The sequence below is a fragment of the Sarcophilus harrisii genome, chromosome 6, assembly GCF_902635505.1.
Source record: "Sarcophilus harrisii chromosome 6, mSarHar1.11, whole genome shotgun sequence".
In the NCBI taxonomy this organism is placed as follows: Eukaryota; Metazoa; Chordata; class Mammalia; order Dasyuromorphia; family Dasyuridae; genus Sarcophilus; species Sarcophilus harrisii.
The window spans coordinates 177,873,836-177,888,519 of NC_045431.1; the positions used below are offsets into that span (position 1 = coordinate 177,873,836).

Here is a 14,684-nt window from a genome sequence, read left to right on the forward strand (position 1 = left end):
CTTTTTACAAGGATGGCAAGAGTTTGATAAATTGATACTTGCTCAATTAAATTATCTTTACAAAGACTATTTAAATAAATCATTTCTTTTGTGTTTCAATGAAAGACTGCACTGGCTTGGGGGCTTTACCAGTAAAACAAGGCTATAGGGGAATCAGGGATTGCTTTATTTTGCCTTTGAATGCCCAGATTCTAATGCAGTGCTTGATGGCACAGGAAGTGCTTAATCATGGGCTACAGGACATAGATTCTCAAGCTAGAAAGGTTTTTCAAGATCTGATCCAACTCCTGACTTCAGACTCAAGGAAGCTGAGGATAGATAGAAAGGAATTGATTTATGTCACTGTGATACAAGTGATCCCACCCAGTGGGGAAAAAACAACAAAACCTAATGCAGCTACAGAGTAATTGGCATATTGAGGCTGACCATGTATTTTCTAGTCCAGAGTCATGAATAAAATGGGGGGGGAAAAAGACAAGAAGCAGAAAAAGAAAAAAAAATGCAAAGACAATAGGCCAAAAGTGACATTTAAATGGGCTAATTCTGCCCATTTCCTTTACAACACATGGCCATTCTGTGGGTTTTGAAAAAGGAAATATAAAAGTTGTCTTACTTATCACAAACGGAACAGTGATGACATCGGTCGGGCTTTATGAGCTGGCATCTGTCACAATATCGGATTGCTAAGAACAGAAACATCTATTTAACCTTGGATCTGGCATTCAGTTGACTACACAATTATTTAGCAAATCATTTTCTGAAAGTTTGTTTTGAAAAAGCAGCCTGAATTAGCATTCTTCCAAAATCACAATTGGTTTATTTTTTATTTTGAGGGGAGGGAAAAAGAGAAGGAAAAGAAGGGAAGGAAAAGGAGGGAAGAAGGGAAGGAGAGAAGAAAGAGAGAGAGTGGAGAGGAAGGAAAAAAGAGGGAGAAAAGAGAGAAGGGAGAAGAAAGGGGAGGAGGGAAAGTGGGAGAGAAGGGGGAAGGAAAGAAGAGAGGAAAAAAGAGGACAAGAGAAAGAGAGAGACAGAGAGTTAAAGAAAAAGAGAGAAAGAACCAGACAGAAAGGGAGAGAGACAGAGACAGAGTCAGAAAGACAGAGATGGGGGGAGGGAGGGAGGGAGAGAGAGAGAGAGAGAGAGAGAGAGAGAGAGCCAGAGAAAGAGAGAGCCAGAGAGTCAGAGAGAGACAGAGAGAGAGGAGAGAGAAAAAGACAGCGAGAAGGACACACAGATACAGAAAGACAAAGCTACAGAAATAGAGAGACAGAGAGACAGAAAGACAGACAAAGAAACAGAGAGACAAGGAGAGAGAGAGAGAAAGAGGGAAAAAGACAAAGATACACAAAGAGACAGAGACATACAGAGAAAGAAACACACAAAAAGACAGAGAGAGAGAGAGAGAGAGAGAGAGAGAGAGAGAGAGAGAGAGAGAGAAGGTTAGAGAGAGTTACTCCTTGATTCCACACCAGAGAATCTGAAATTAGAAATGGAAAAGGTCTTAGAGACCATCTAGTCCAATGCCCTCACTTTACAAATGAGGAAACTGAGACCTAACCAAGTGAAGCAGCTAGCTTATGCGGGGGTGTCAAGAGTTAGGTTTGAACCCAGGACCCCTGACTACAGACCCTCCTCTGGCTACAGTCTCCAGTTCAGAAAGCTCTCCCAAGGACAGGAACACTGCTTTGGGCCAGCTTTACATGGGTCTTTCTAGTAACTAGAAGCCTCTAATTGATGGTCAGTGGGATTATCCAAGTCCACAAAAGGAATGCCAGCAAATTGCCTTGAAGCCAAATATAGAATACAGCGTTTCCTTCCAGGTCCCTGAGTCATGTTTTCTTGGCTGCGGAGAATGTGGTCATTATGTGACAATAAGACAATAATCGTTACTGGCCACCTTGAACTCAAGAGCAGCTGTAAACGACCGGGGCCCTGGGGACCACATGGAACCTCATCCTCTTCCCCCTGAACTGGAAAACACGCCAGGCTTCTGCAGGAGGATTGCTTGCCTCCAAGAAAGTGTGTGGACTGTTCCCAGAGAATTAAGCAATGTGGGAAGGTCACTACCATTCTGTACTAGCAGGCTGGTGGCCAGAAGCAGGGTGCAATGGGACCAGTGCTGGAACTGGCACCAGAGGCCATGAATTTCAATCCTTCCTCTTCCATTCACTTATTCCCCCAAACCTTCCTCCTTCCCAGGACTCCATTTTCCCACCTGTAAAGTGAAAGGATTGGACCTTCAGGTTTTCTTCCAGTTCCATAGAATCTGTGATCCTATGACCAAACACGTGAGCCAGAAAGAATCCTAGCTCATGCAAGGGCACTGGGCTGCTGATTCCTATGAGTCATTAATTGCATTTCCACTAGAGGAAAATAATAATGGCAAAATAATAGCTCTAGCTTTGGGTCCATCCCCTCTTCTCCTCCACTTGTTAAAATCCTATGGTTCCTCAAGGATCGGACCTGGGGCCAATTCCTTCCTGAGACAGTGGGAGGTTAAGAGTCATTCAGCTAGTAAGCAACTGAGGTTGAATTTGAAGGGAAGTCTTGTGGACTCCAGGCTTGGCTCCCTGCACTCTATGGACCCTCCTAGCTGCTCTTATATATGATAAGAAAGATGGCAGCTTCATGGGCGGGGATCCACCAGCAAGGTCTTCTGCCATGGCTCGGCTTTTGGATAAGTAGGTCTGAAGACAGCAGGGATAGGGCCTGGGCAGTGCTGCCCAGTGTCCGCTTTTGTGGCCTTGTAGACTCTGACCACACTGGGAGGAAGACTGAGCTGAGCGGAGCTATGGCTGCTCTTGGCTGGGATAACAAAGAGACTTTTTTTCTTTCACAAACTGAGCAGAAACATCCTTTTGTTCGCTCTGCCCACAGTAGTGGTGTTGTGTTCAAGCCAAGTTTGGCTGGTCTTACTGATAGCTTTTAGGGATAAATGGAGTCAAGGGTGTGTGTGTGTGTGTGAACTGCTTAGGGTCATTTGCTACAATCACTTCCTAGATCTGGTGGCTGGGTATGTAGATAAAGAAATGTAGGATATTATTAATATATATATATATATATATATATGGAAGACCTACAATTTTGCCAGTGTGGAAACTCCCTCCACTCAAAGAGATTGCAGTAGGTCTAAGATAGGGAAACTGCTTGAGGTTCTGAATAGTTAAGGTTAGTGGTAAGGGCAGGTTATAGGATCTCCCTGGGGCCAGTGGGGAGAGGCCTGAACTTCTGTAGATAGGACTTGTTCCTCTTAACTGGGGTCACCTCAAGTTGATGCTGGGGGCTCACCAGGGTTTTAGTAGGGATATGAAGAAAGAGGAGTAGAATCAGACAGTCAGTTCACTCATAAGCATTTCAGCATGGTGGTAAGCACTGGAGACAAAGAGAAATGATGACCCTCGATTCTTTCTCTAACTGAGGAGATAAAGGGCAAACATCAAGCCAGGTAAGGCAGGTGTTGATCTGAGCCCTAAAGGAAGCCTCGGAAGGCCAGCAGTGGGAAGTGGGGGCAGAGATCAGAGAGAATGCCCAGAACCAGCTGGTAAAATGTGGTACCCAAGGAATGGCTATGAGACCAATCCTCCTGAAGCAGAAAGTTCTGTGAGGAAAGGAGTGTAAGAGGCTGGGGAAGGTAGGTGGGCAGGTGATGAAGGAAGGGCTCTGAAGGCCTAGCAGAGCATTCTGTATTTGATTCTGGAGATGACAGAGCCACTGGAGTTTACTGAGAGGGGGGCAACATGTTTGGGTCTACACTGTTAGAAGATCCTTTTAGTGGCTGAAGGAGGAGGGTTGGGGCAGGAAGACCCACCTACCAATGTAGCCATTGCAATAGATTCTGGAGGGCAGAGTGGGGATGAGGACCTTGTGCAGCCCAGTCTCATTATTGAAATCCATCTCACCGGCAAGTCCAGTCATCACCCTCATGATCCTTTTAGAGAAGGAAGGATGAATTAGTCCAGGTGAGAGGAAGGTCTGCCCCTGAGAGGTGGCAGGTCAGGACAGAAGGGGGAGACACTCAAAGGCAAAGTCACTGCTTGGATATGGGGAGAAGGGAGAAATAGGGAGGAATGTGAGTGGACTCTTGGGTTTCAAGCCTGAGAGAAGAAGGAGGTGAGGGAATGGGAGGAGGGTGATTTCCCTCTACACAAGGCCCGAATTCCTTTTTGAGTTTAAGATGTTTAATGAACATCCTGTTTGAGATGCTCAACAACCAATTAATGATGCAAAGTTGGGGGGAGTGTAAGGAGAGAGCTTAGAGCAGAATAAATGTGAGACTCATAGAGATAACTGAGCCCAGGGGAACTGATGAGATCATTGAGTGATGAGAGAAGAGGGCCCAGGACAGAGCCCGGAGGACATCCATGTCAGGATAGAATCCGGAGGACATCCATGATCAGGTGAAAGCCTGGAGGACATCCATAATCAGGACAGAACCCAGAGGTCATCCATGTAGGATGGAACCTGGATATCATCCATGATCAGGACACAAATGGACATTCATGATGACTCATTAAGATAACCTTAATGAAGATCCAGCATGGGAGACAGAGTATTATCTGACAATGAAGAGCTCATGAGTAACTTTGGAAAGACTAGTTTTGGGGAAATGATGAAAGGCAGAAAGGCAAGAGACTGAGAGGAAAGTGTGGGCACCTCTGGTAGGCAATCTTCTCAAGGAGGAGGAGAGTAGATGCTAACTAGCAGGAGAATTAGAGCCAGGAAGGATTTTAGGAAGGCAGAAGAGAGAGACATGAGTGTGTGAATAAGTAACCAAAAAGGAATCAGTAATAATAGTTATGGTAGCCTTTGTAGTAGCACTTAACATGCATAGTGCTCAGCTCTTTACAAATATCTTCTCATTTGATTCTCACAAGAAGAGGTAGATGCTCTTATTGTCCCTTTTTAAAGTTGTGGAGGTTGAGGGAAACAGACTTGCCCAAATTCATATAGCTTGCAAGTGACTGAAGCCAGAATTGAATTTAGATTGCTGTCTCCATCGTACCAGCTGGTTGCCAGAAAACTGGGAGAGATTAAGGTTAATGTGAGGGCTGGGATGGGGAATGACAGACAGTCTGTTAAAGAAGATTGCATGAAACGGGACCGTTTGTGCATCTTGAGGGGTTTGCCTTGGTAAGAAGAATGGCCTCCTCTTCATGACTGAAAGGGATGAAGGAGACAGTAGGGGAAGCATCTGAGTGATGTGAATTGGGGAAGAAGAGAAGAGCATTCTCAGCAAATGGCCTCTGTTTTTTCAGTGAGATATGAAGCAGCATTCTTAGGGGAGAAGGTTGTGACCAGGGAGGGATGGGAAGAGAGACACTGGTGAGTGGGAGGCTAGATGATAGGGAATTCTGGCCACATTTCCAGTATTCTCTTCTTCCATCTGGTTTCCAAAATCTGAGATCAAGCCAGTGTGACTGACCAGGAAGATGGGCAAGTGAAAGTGTCAGCCCACCCTCATCCAATTTTCAGCCTCTGTCTCCCTTGGGGTCCACCTGCCTGATGATTAGGGAACCCCAGCTTCCTACTCCCCAGTCCTAACAATCAAGCATGCACTTATCTAATTAGCCTGGATTTTCTTATGTGCACTATGTTAAAAACAGTACTTTTAGGGGCAGCTAGATAGTGCAGTGGATAGACTACCAGCCTTGAAGTCAGGAGGACCAGAATTCAAATGTGACCTCAGACACTTAACATTTCCTAGCTGTGTGACCCTGGGCAAGTCACTTAACCCCAATTGTGTCAGGGGGGAAAAAAGTACTTTTAGTACTGTCTTTGGAAGGATGTTTGTTTAGAATCAAATGAGGTAGTTCAGAACAGATAAAGGGCTTTTTTTGCAAACTTTAGAAATACTTTTGATAGGTTAGTGTTTATTATTATCATTTTCCCCTTCCCCTGATTGTCCTTGCCACAGGGGACTCTGGAAGCCTTTCTGTATCAATAATAGCTTGCCTTTCACATATCTCAGCAATTCAATGAAGCTCGGCTCTGCCTGGAAATGTCCACTTTGGTCAGGGATGGAAGGGGGGTGTTTCCTATTCCTCAGATTTCCAGGTCTTTAAGTAGGTGCTTTAAAGGTCTTTTTCAGACCCTGTTCAACATGTGGGTTCTAACATTCCTTCGGTAGTCTCTGAGGGAGACCTAGAAAGATGGGGAATCTAGCCCATTTCTTTCGACAGGAGCAGCCCTCCTACCAAAAAAAGTTGGCCACGGACACCCTGATGGTTGGGGGCTGCCATTGGAACATGGAGACTAAACATCAATGGCCCACTCTGAGCCATCTGAGGGATTTATGAAACGATCTGCCACTGGCAAAAAATAAATTTACATGAATTAAAAAGCTGGATAAATGACTGCTTCCCACCCTCACTCCATATGCATATGGACACAAAATTCCTTCTACATGGCTGTTGCCTTAATAAAGAAAGATTACATAACTTTCCCACGCCAAGTTAAATTTACCTCTTGTATGGCCAAATGTAGGCTGGCTAGCCCCCCTTTGAAAGAGCAGTCACGTCCCCCACAAATAGTGGGGGAGGATTTATGGCAGTCTCAATGAATCAAACCGGAGCAGGCAGAATGAAAGGGAAATCAGAGGGCGTCTTGGCAATGGCACGTATGACATTGCTTCACACATCACGGTGATATTCTAGCTCTAAAGACTTAATGAAATTCCCACATATTTGCACAATATTTAATGCTGGCTGTTCCATTAGTTTAGGTTGTTGTAATTTAATAAATTTGAAATGATGTTCAATGTCTAAAGTTCCCTTTTTTACAGAACTCAGGATGAGCCATGCAAATGCTCCCTCATCCCAGACCCAACAGAGTGAGGTTTACCTCCAGACATGGTTCTTGTGTAGATGGGAAGATCTTTGGCTGCTCGTTTAAGGATTTCCTGATGGGTCTCCCCTCGAGGCTCTCGTTCCAGCAGCTCTTTCTCTGCGTAGGACAGGTGGAACTGGCAAATAATTATAAAGGGTATTGAGTATAGTCAAAGGAATGGCAACTCATTGGTCCCCTCTGTTAAACTAACAGGGAAAAGACATCCTTAACTATATTAACAATGAAATAAAAGTATGTGTACCATGGGAGGATCTACTCTAGCCTTCATCTGCTTATGGTTCATTTTTATTCTTGATGTGGAAATGAAGATGATAATAAAAAACAAGACACAGCAAATTTTCTTTAATCTCATCTGGACACATATGGCTAAGATTTTTCCATCACCCTTCTGGGAAAGCTAAATTGCCTCATATTCATCACTTCAGAGATGCCTTTGCTACCAAATGTAGCAAAGGAGTTGAAAAGAGACAGGAAAAATGATCACGCCTTCATTTGAAAACTTCTGGAATTCAAACATCTCTAATTGCTGTAAGAAGCAGTCCTAATTAAACTGGGCCCAGGAGCTGGGTAAGTCATGCTCCTCCAGTGAGACTCTTTAACTCCCTGCTCCGGAAGCTCCAGAAGCTCAGTTTTCTCATCTGCAAAATGAGCTGGAGAAGGAAAAGGAAAATGGTTCTATTATCTTTTCTAAGGAAATCCTAAAAGGGGTCACAAAGGGTTGAACACAGCTGAAAATGGCTGAACAACAGGCTCCAAAGGAAGGGCAAAGTCTAGGATGGATACTTCAAAGTCAGCCTGCTCTACTCAGTGTAAGGGTAGAAATAAAGATTCCCAGAGCTTCATTCAGGCTCATACCAAAGGTGACTGTTCACTCCTCCAGATTCTACTTTTACCATTGTAAAGCAGGGTAAAGGAGCACCTTTTCAACATGTATAAACATAAACTTCATTTTGCCTCCTAGTGCTTTAAGGTTATGGATAAAGCAGAATGATGTTGTTTTCCAATGTCTGATATATTTACCTTGCCTTCTAAGTGATTTTGTTTTAATTAGTAATTATAATTCTACTCAATTCATTATATGGGTATAATCCTTTTGAAAAATGGGTTGGGGACTTAACCCAGGGATAGAGGATCAGAAATCTGGAATGTATCTCCAGATCTGCTGAATCCAGTTCTCCCTTGTGTGACAGAGAGGGGAAATTGAGGCCCTGGAAAATATGTCCAAGGTAGTAACACTAAGTTTTTGGAGAATGATTTAAACCAGATGTCCCCTGTATCCAGAGCTAGGGCTGTTTGAAGCCTCAAGGCCACTGATCAACAAAACTCTCTCAATAAAAGGAATTGAGGAGAGAGGATCTTTAGCTGTTTTACCTTTTTTTTTTTCCCTTGACAATGCCTAACCATTCAGAGAATAGAGCTCCCTATATCTTTGACTCTTTAATTCCATCATGATGAGTTGACTCTAGGGACAAAGAATCCTTCTTCCTACCCTCCTAGGGTCTTTCAACAACTCATTTCCCACACCCCTCAGATCCCATGTACCCTCCAGTCCAAGACTCATCTGGGAAGTGAAAGCAATGGACTAGAGGACTTTACAAATCCCCTTTCAGACCAAAGGCCTCCAAGACAAGAAGGCTTTCCCTCCATTCCTGCCAAGTCTCTTTCTTCCTATCTCAAAGGCTTTGCTGAAAACTTCTCTTCATTCTGATCTGTCGTCAACTTGCTAGCCTTGTCTCCAGCCCAACCCGCAGAACACTTCATATCTTTAAACATATATTGAACTACTTGCCATCTAGGGGAGGGGGTAGGGAAAGTGGGAGAAAATTGGGACATGAGGTCTTGCAAGGGTTAATGTTAAGAATTATCCATGCATACAATTCCCCCCCAAAGGCATCATATAATAATTTATAATATATATAATTATAATAAGGAAGGAAGGGATAAAAGGAGGAAGGAAACTCATTTATTAAGTAATAATAATACTAGGTATCAGATACTATGCTAAATGCTTTACAAATATCTCATTTGGCCCACAAAACCACTTTGGGAAGGTGCTGCTTGTGTCATCTCCATTTTTACAGATAAGGAACCTGAGGACAAACAGGTTAAGGGGCTTGCTTAGGGTCACTCAGCTAGTAAGTGCCTGGGGCAGAATTTGAACTCAGATTTTTACTAACTCCAGACTCAGGGCTCTGTCTACTGTGCCCCCTAGCTGCACACTTAAGGTAAAACTTCAGATACTGTTATTCAAATTTTAACTTACTTCTTTTGAAGGATTCATCGGCATTGTGAAGATGGTTTTCCAGTAAGACCAGACAAACATCGCAAACAGCAAGTGATATACTATGAGACATACAACTGGAAGAAGAGAATCACAATTTTTGTTGTAAGACATAAATCAAAGGGTGTGTGTATCACAGCAATTCTCTAGCGTATTTGTTTCAAAATCTGTAAATAACTCCTTATCAATCTTTGTAAATGTGAAACAGTAAGAATAAATGGCTGGGAAGAAAAAAACTGAATAAATGGCTGCATTTCAAGCCCAAAGGCAAAATCTGTCCTAGTTAATTCAATTAAGCCCAGAGCCCACCCATATTTTGAAATGCTCCCATTTGCACATATGTATGTCTCCCCAAACAAATGGCTGCTGGGCACTCTAAGGAAAGAGCAATTTAGAGCCACACAAAGCTAATCCCAATGGTGATAGGACTTTTTTTTTTTTTTACTGTGGAAATAATTCTTGTCTTAGTGGGGATTTGGTTTTTGAAAAGATCACAGTGAAGCTTTGTGACTTCCAATTAGTTTGCCAACTACCTAGCTATTTTATTATAACCCTATCACATGCCAGGCAGTGGGCTAAACACTGGGTATCCAAACACAGATAAGGAAAGTACAAAGTACTTTTGATAGTAAGACAATAAACGCTCAGAAGAAACATGTGGCTATTGACACCCATAATTCATTAGGCTAATAAGCAAAGCTATACAATTGGTCCCCAGGTGAGTAGTTACCTTATTTCTCTAGTGGCTCTCAATATTTCTCTAAGTTTATCAATTCAAAGAGCTTCTCCGATGGATAGGAATATAAGGCACACATTTTTATAATGCTAGTATTGGGCCAATTGGCAAGAAAATATTACATTTCTTCAATGATCTGGGACATCATTGAATGCATAGTCATTCCAATATGGTGTATATCTTAATCAGCTCAAACAAAAACTCAAACAAAATTATATTATATAAGATGATTTTGTTTAAATGTAGGCTACCGAGAACATATAAATATATCCTTGTTTAATTGTAGCCTTCTTTGGGGAGGGGTGAAGAAGTAAAAACAGCAGAGCAGAGAACAAAAGAAAACCTATAAGAAAAGCAAAGATGGCTAGCTCTGATGCGTAGTATTTATTATTTATATAGGCTTTCTTGAAGTGGAAATTTATTGCTTTATATTTTGAATCCTCTCATGTTCTGCTGTACACATGGCAATTTTTTTCTTTTTCTATTTAAGTTTCAAATAAATTAATTAAAAAATGGAGGCTATAGAGTGGTTTTCAAGTACAGCTTAAAGGGGAATTAATGCTTAAATGTGGCGAGGAACAATATTAATCTAGTGAATCACAGCAGGGCAAGAGAAGCTCCAGCCAATAGTAGCTACAGCAAGCTCTAATTCACACCAATTCAGAACTATCTGAACAGGGTTAGTCCTGTTACTTCTTGGTTGTAGGGAAACTCCTAGAAGAGGATATTCCTTCTCCAGATGTAGGTAGAGTACCTTTTTTGCAACTCTCTTCAAGGGATTTACCCACGGTCAGACAGTAAGTGTCAGAGGCACCCAGGTCTTTCTGACCTTCTTAAGGCTCTTGGTCCTTTATCCGGACCAGGCTGGCCCTCCTCAATAGCTGCTGTACATTCCTGGGAAATAACATCTCCAAGGAGAGGCTAGTGTGACATCTTGAGGCCTCGGGGCCCTTGACCCAGCCAGTATACTGCCACAATTGTAGGACAATACATTATCCTGGAATTTAGGAAGAGAATAGGACTTCCTCTACTGCTACCGCGGGATGACTGTCCTCACTTCATGTGTGGTGAGTTTTGTTTTTGGTTTAACACTGAGGAGGAGATTCTGAAATATGACCTACATTCAAAGTCACTTAAGAAAACATTTACCTTGTTCGCCAATATTTTCCATTGACACTGTGGGAAAAAAAAACAGAATAATGTTGGTTGTGAGTAATGTGCAGCATTTATGGACTATGCTACTATTTAATTTTTAAGAACCAGAAAGGATTTCAGGTACCACAGAGATGGGTGGATGGGACTGTTACAAACCATCCCAGTCAGAAGAAACTATCTGGTTTACAACACAAGCCGAAGAGGTCATCCAGCCCCACATTAAGCAATCCCCAAGGAAGAAATAGCCACTAAAAAATAGATCAATGTCATCCTGAAGGAGAAGGAAGCTTGAGTGGGAGGTCTCAGAGATCCGGCCTTGGCTTTGTGCCATTCAACACTGTTATCAATTCATTCAATGAAGGGCTCTGAGAAACAATCTAATTCAATCCACCGCCAGCCCAGAATTCCTTCTACAACAGCCCCCACAAGTGGGCAGCCAGTCTTTGCTTAAACATCTCTAGTGATGGAAAATTCTCTACCACCTGAATTAGCTCACTCAACATTGGTACAGTCCTAATTGTTAAGAGCTTTTTCTTACATTGAACCCAAATCTGTCCTTCAGGAACTTCCCTTTCTTTTCTTGTCTGGTCTTGCCAACAAGAATAAATCTAATTCTTCTAATAATAATAACTAGTATTTATATAATGTCTACTATATGTCAGACACTGTGCTGATGCTTTGCAAATAGAATCTCATCTTCTACCTAAAGGTCACTTTACTTCTTAAATCCCCTGTTCCCTTTATATACAGTTGGTGATCTCCATAAGATTCTACAAATGAAATTTGGGGTGCCTTTCACATCAGAAGAATTACAATTAACTAAACAAAATTATCATGAAACAGAAAATTTCAGATATAAAATTGAAAAACTTTTGCACATACTAAAGAAAAATATTACTAAATGAAGGGAATCGCTTGATTTGGAAAAATAAAATTTTTATATCTAATTTCTCAGACAGTGGTCTGAGATCTAATACATAATACATAACTAACATATATAATATATATGTATATAATATAATGAGTCATTTTCCCAGTGGATAAGCAATCAAAGGAAATGAACAAAGAGTTCTCAGAAGAAGAATTGCAAACTATTAATCCTATCAATGACTGTTCCCAATGACTTGTAATAACTAAAATGCAAATAAAAATTATTCTGAATTATGGCTTTCTGTCTAGCAAAGAGGACAAGAGAGGGACATAGCCCATGGTGCAGGGGCCATTGAAAAGCATGTACATTCATACTCTTTTGTTAGAACTGCAAGTTAGTTGAACCTTTCAAGAAAGCAATTTAGATATATAGATAAAGGCATTAAAAAATTCAGTTGGTCCTTTGACTCTGAGATGTGCTAAAGCATATGGCCCAAGGAAAATGTAGGGAGGGAATAAGCATTCTTTAACAATGTTATCTCATTTGATCCATATAAGTGGGAAATAGATGATCTTATTATCCTCATTTTACAAATGAGAAAACTAAGGCAATTAGAGGCAAAGCAACTTGCCTAGAGTCAGACAGTCTGGAAGTTGCAGATAGCAAGAAAGATTCTTATGCACAAAAATATTCATAGCAGCACCTTTTTGTGATGGCCAAAGTGGATGCCCATCTATGATTAAATGGTTGTAGCCCACTAATTGTTTTTGTAGGAGAAAAACAATGAGAATTAGGAGGAGGAGGCCAACAAAACTTGCAGGATAATATACAGGGAAGAAAGCAGAAACAGGAGAATGATACAAAAATAAATTGATAGGTGGTGTTTATAAAGTACCTACTTCATAGGTATTGTGTTAGGTGAAAGGGCTATAAATACAAAGAAACAGTTTCTACTTGATCCTAAAAGATGAGAAAAAACATTGCCCAGGAACTGGAAACTGAGTGGATGCCCATCAGTTGGAGAATGGTTGAATAAGTTATGGTATATGAATGTTATGGAATATTATTGTTCTATAAGAAATGACCAGCAGGAGGATTTCAGAAAGGCCTGGAGAGACTTACAGGAATTGATTCTAGTGAAGTGAGTAGAATCAAGGGAACACTATATATAAGCAACAAGATTATGGGATGATCAATTCTAATGGTTGTAGCTCTTTTCAATAATGAGGTGATTCAGGTCAGTTCCAATGGACTTGTGATGGAGAGGGACATCTGCATCCAGAGAGAGGACTGAGGGGTCTGAATGTGGATCATAACAATATTTCCACTTTTTTTGTTTGCTTTTTTTTTCTTTTCTTTTTTCCCTTTTTTGATCTGATTTTTCTTGTGTAGCATAATTGCAGAAATATGTGTGAAAGAATTGCACATGTTTAACATATATATTGGGAAGGCTTGGGGAGGGAGGGAGTTAAAATTTGGAACACAAGGGTAAATGTTGAAAACTATGCATATATTTTGAAAATAAAAAGCTAAAAAATTTTCTTGTAAAAAAAAACTCAGATTTTCATTAAATGACTTTTACATATGGTTCTAAAAAATAAAAAAAACCCCAAAACAATAAAATATTGCCCTTTTCTCCTGGCAGAGGTGGGGGACTATGGGATACCATATATCTTTCAGCTGTTTGTAATGGCTGACTTTGTTGCTTCTTTGTTTCAAAGGATAGCTCACTGGAAAGTGGGTGGCAAAGGGATGCAAAAACAGTCATTTAAAAAGAAAAAAATGGACTCCCAAAAATAAAATCAGAGGCAGTTAATTGGTATAGGAGATAGAGCTCTGCATCTGGAATCAGATTCAAATCTGCTTCAGGCATTTACTAGCTATGTGAACCTAGGCAAGCCACACAAATTCTCTCTGCCTCAGTTTCCCATTTGGAAAAATGGGAACAAAAATAGCATCTACCTCACAAGGGTTATTGTAACTATAAAATGAGGTATTTGGAAAGTGCTTTGCTAACTTTGAAGTAACTATACAAACCCTAGCACCATTATTAGTTAAAATAAAATTATCCATTTCTAAAAACTTTGCAAGTGGGTTCATTTCTAAGCTGGGCTTGCCTTTGACTGCCTCATCTCTACACTTAAGAGATCAGGAGATCAAGTACTGCTGCATCTGTCAGCATCAGAAGGATGGCTAATAAGAGAGCTGGAGAAAACTTCCCAGTGGTCCTTGGTCATTTGTGACTCTCTCCTGCTTTGTGGCTACACAAGGGGACAAGTGCTCAGGGCCCTCATGAACATGATCTCTGATAATCTACAAGTTAGTCTGGCTGTGCAGTGAGGAGCCAGCTCCTGGAGGAAGTGACTTCTCCCCACATTGACATTCTCCTTATATGTGAAAACAGATGAGGAAAGGAAGTGGCAGCGCAGTGGGAGGGAGCAAAGGAGGGAAGCAGGAAGGCTCCCAGCTGTTCTTTGGAAGGAACTGGCAGAACCACAGAACAGCAGAATGGGTTTCTGTGTGTGCTCAGAGGCTACAAGGAACCATTTTACAGGACACTGTTTTTCCCTGTTCAGCAGGGATTGAGAAGGGTCTAACCTTGGAGGCCATCAGGAAGATGGCACCTGCAGACAGTGAAGACCCTTGCCAAAGCCCCTTTCCCTCCCCCCAATAAGGCAGTCACTTAGTTCTCTACTAGGACCCTGCTTTTCAGCATGGGGGGTGGTAACACTCCAGGGAGGGGAGGTAGCGCTTTTCTCCTGAGCAGAGCTTTTTCTGGATACATCAAAAATCTG

At 41.6% G+C, this 14,684-nt stretch overlaps 1 protein-coding gene across 9 annotated transcripts in view; it reads right to left on the bottom strand.

Annotated features, from left to right (window-relative positions):
- The window catches only part of ZDHHC2 (zinc finger DHHC-type palmitoyltransferase 2), a 53,481-nt gene that overhangs the window by 23,316 nt on the left and 15,481 nt on the right, over nt 1-14,684 (bottom strand). For all 9 annotated transcript variants that reach the window (XM_031943882.1, XM_031943876.1, XM_031943875.1 and 6 more), the window contains 4 exons: nt 11,013-11,039; nt 9,110-9,204; nt 6,841-6,961; nt 614-683 (listed from right to left, as the gene is read on the bottom strand). In XM_031943882.1, coding sequence (XP_031799742.1) covers nt 614-683; nt 6,841-6,961; nt 9,110-9,204; nt 11,013-11,034 — 308 coding nt within the window. In that variant the 5' untranslated portion in view covers nt 11,035-11,039. The remainder of the gene's footprint in view (nt 1-613; nt 684-6,840; nt 6,962-9,109; nt 9,205-11,012; nt 11,040-14,684) is intronic.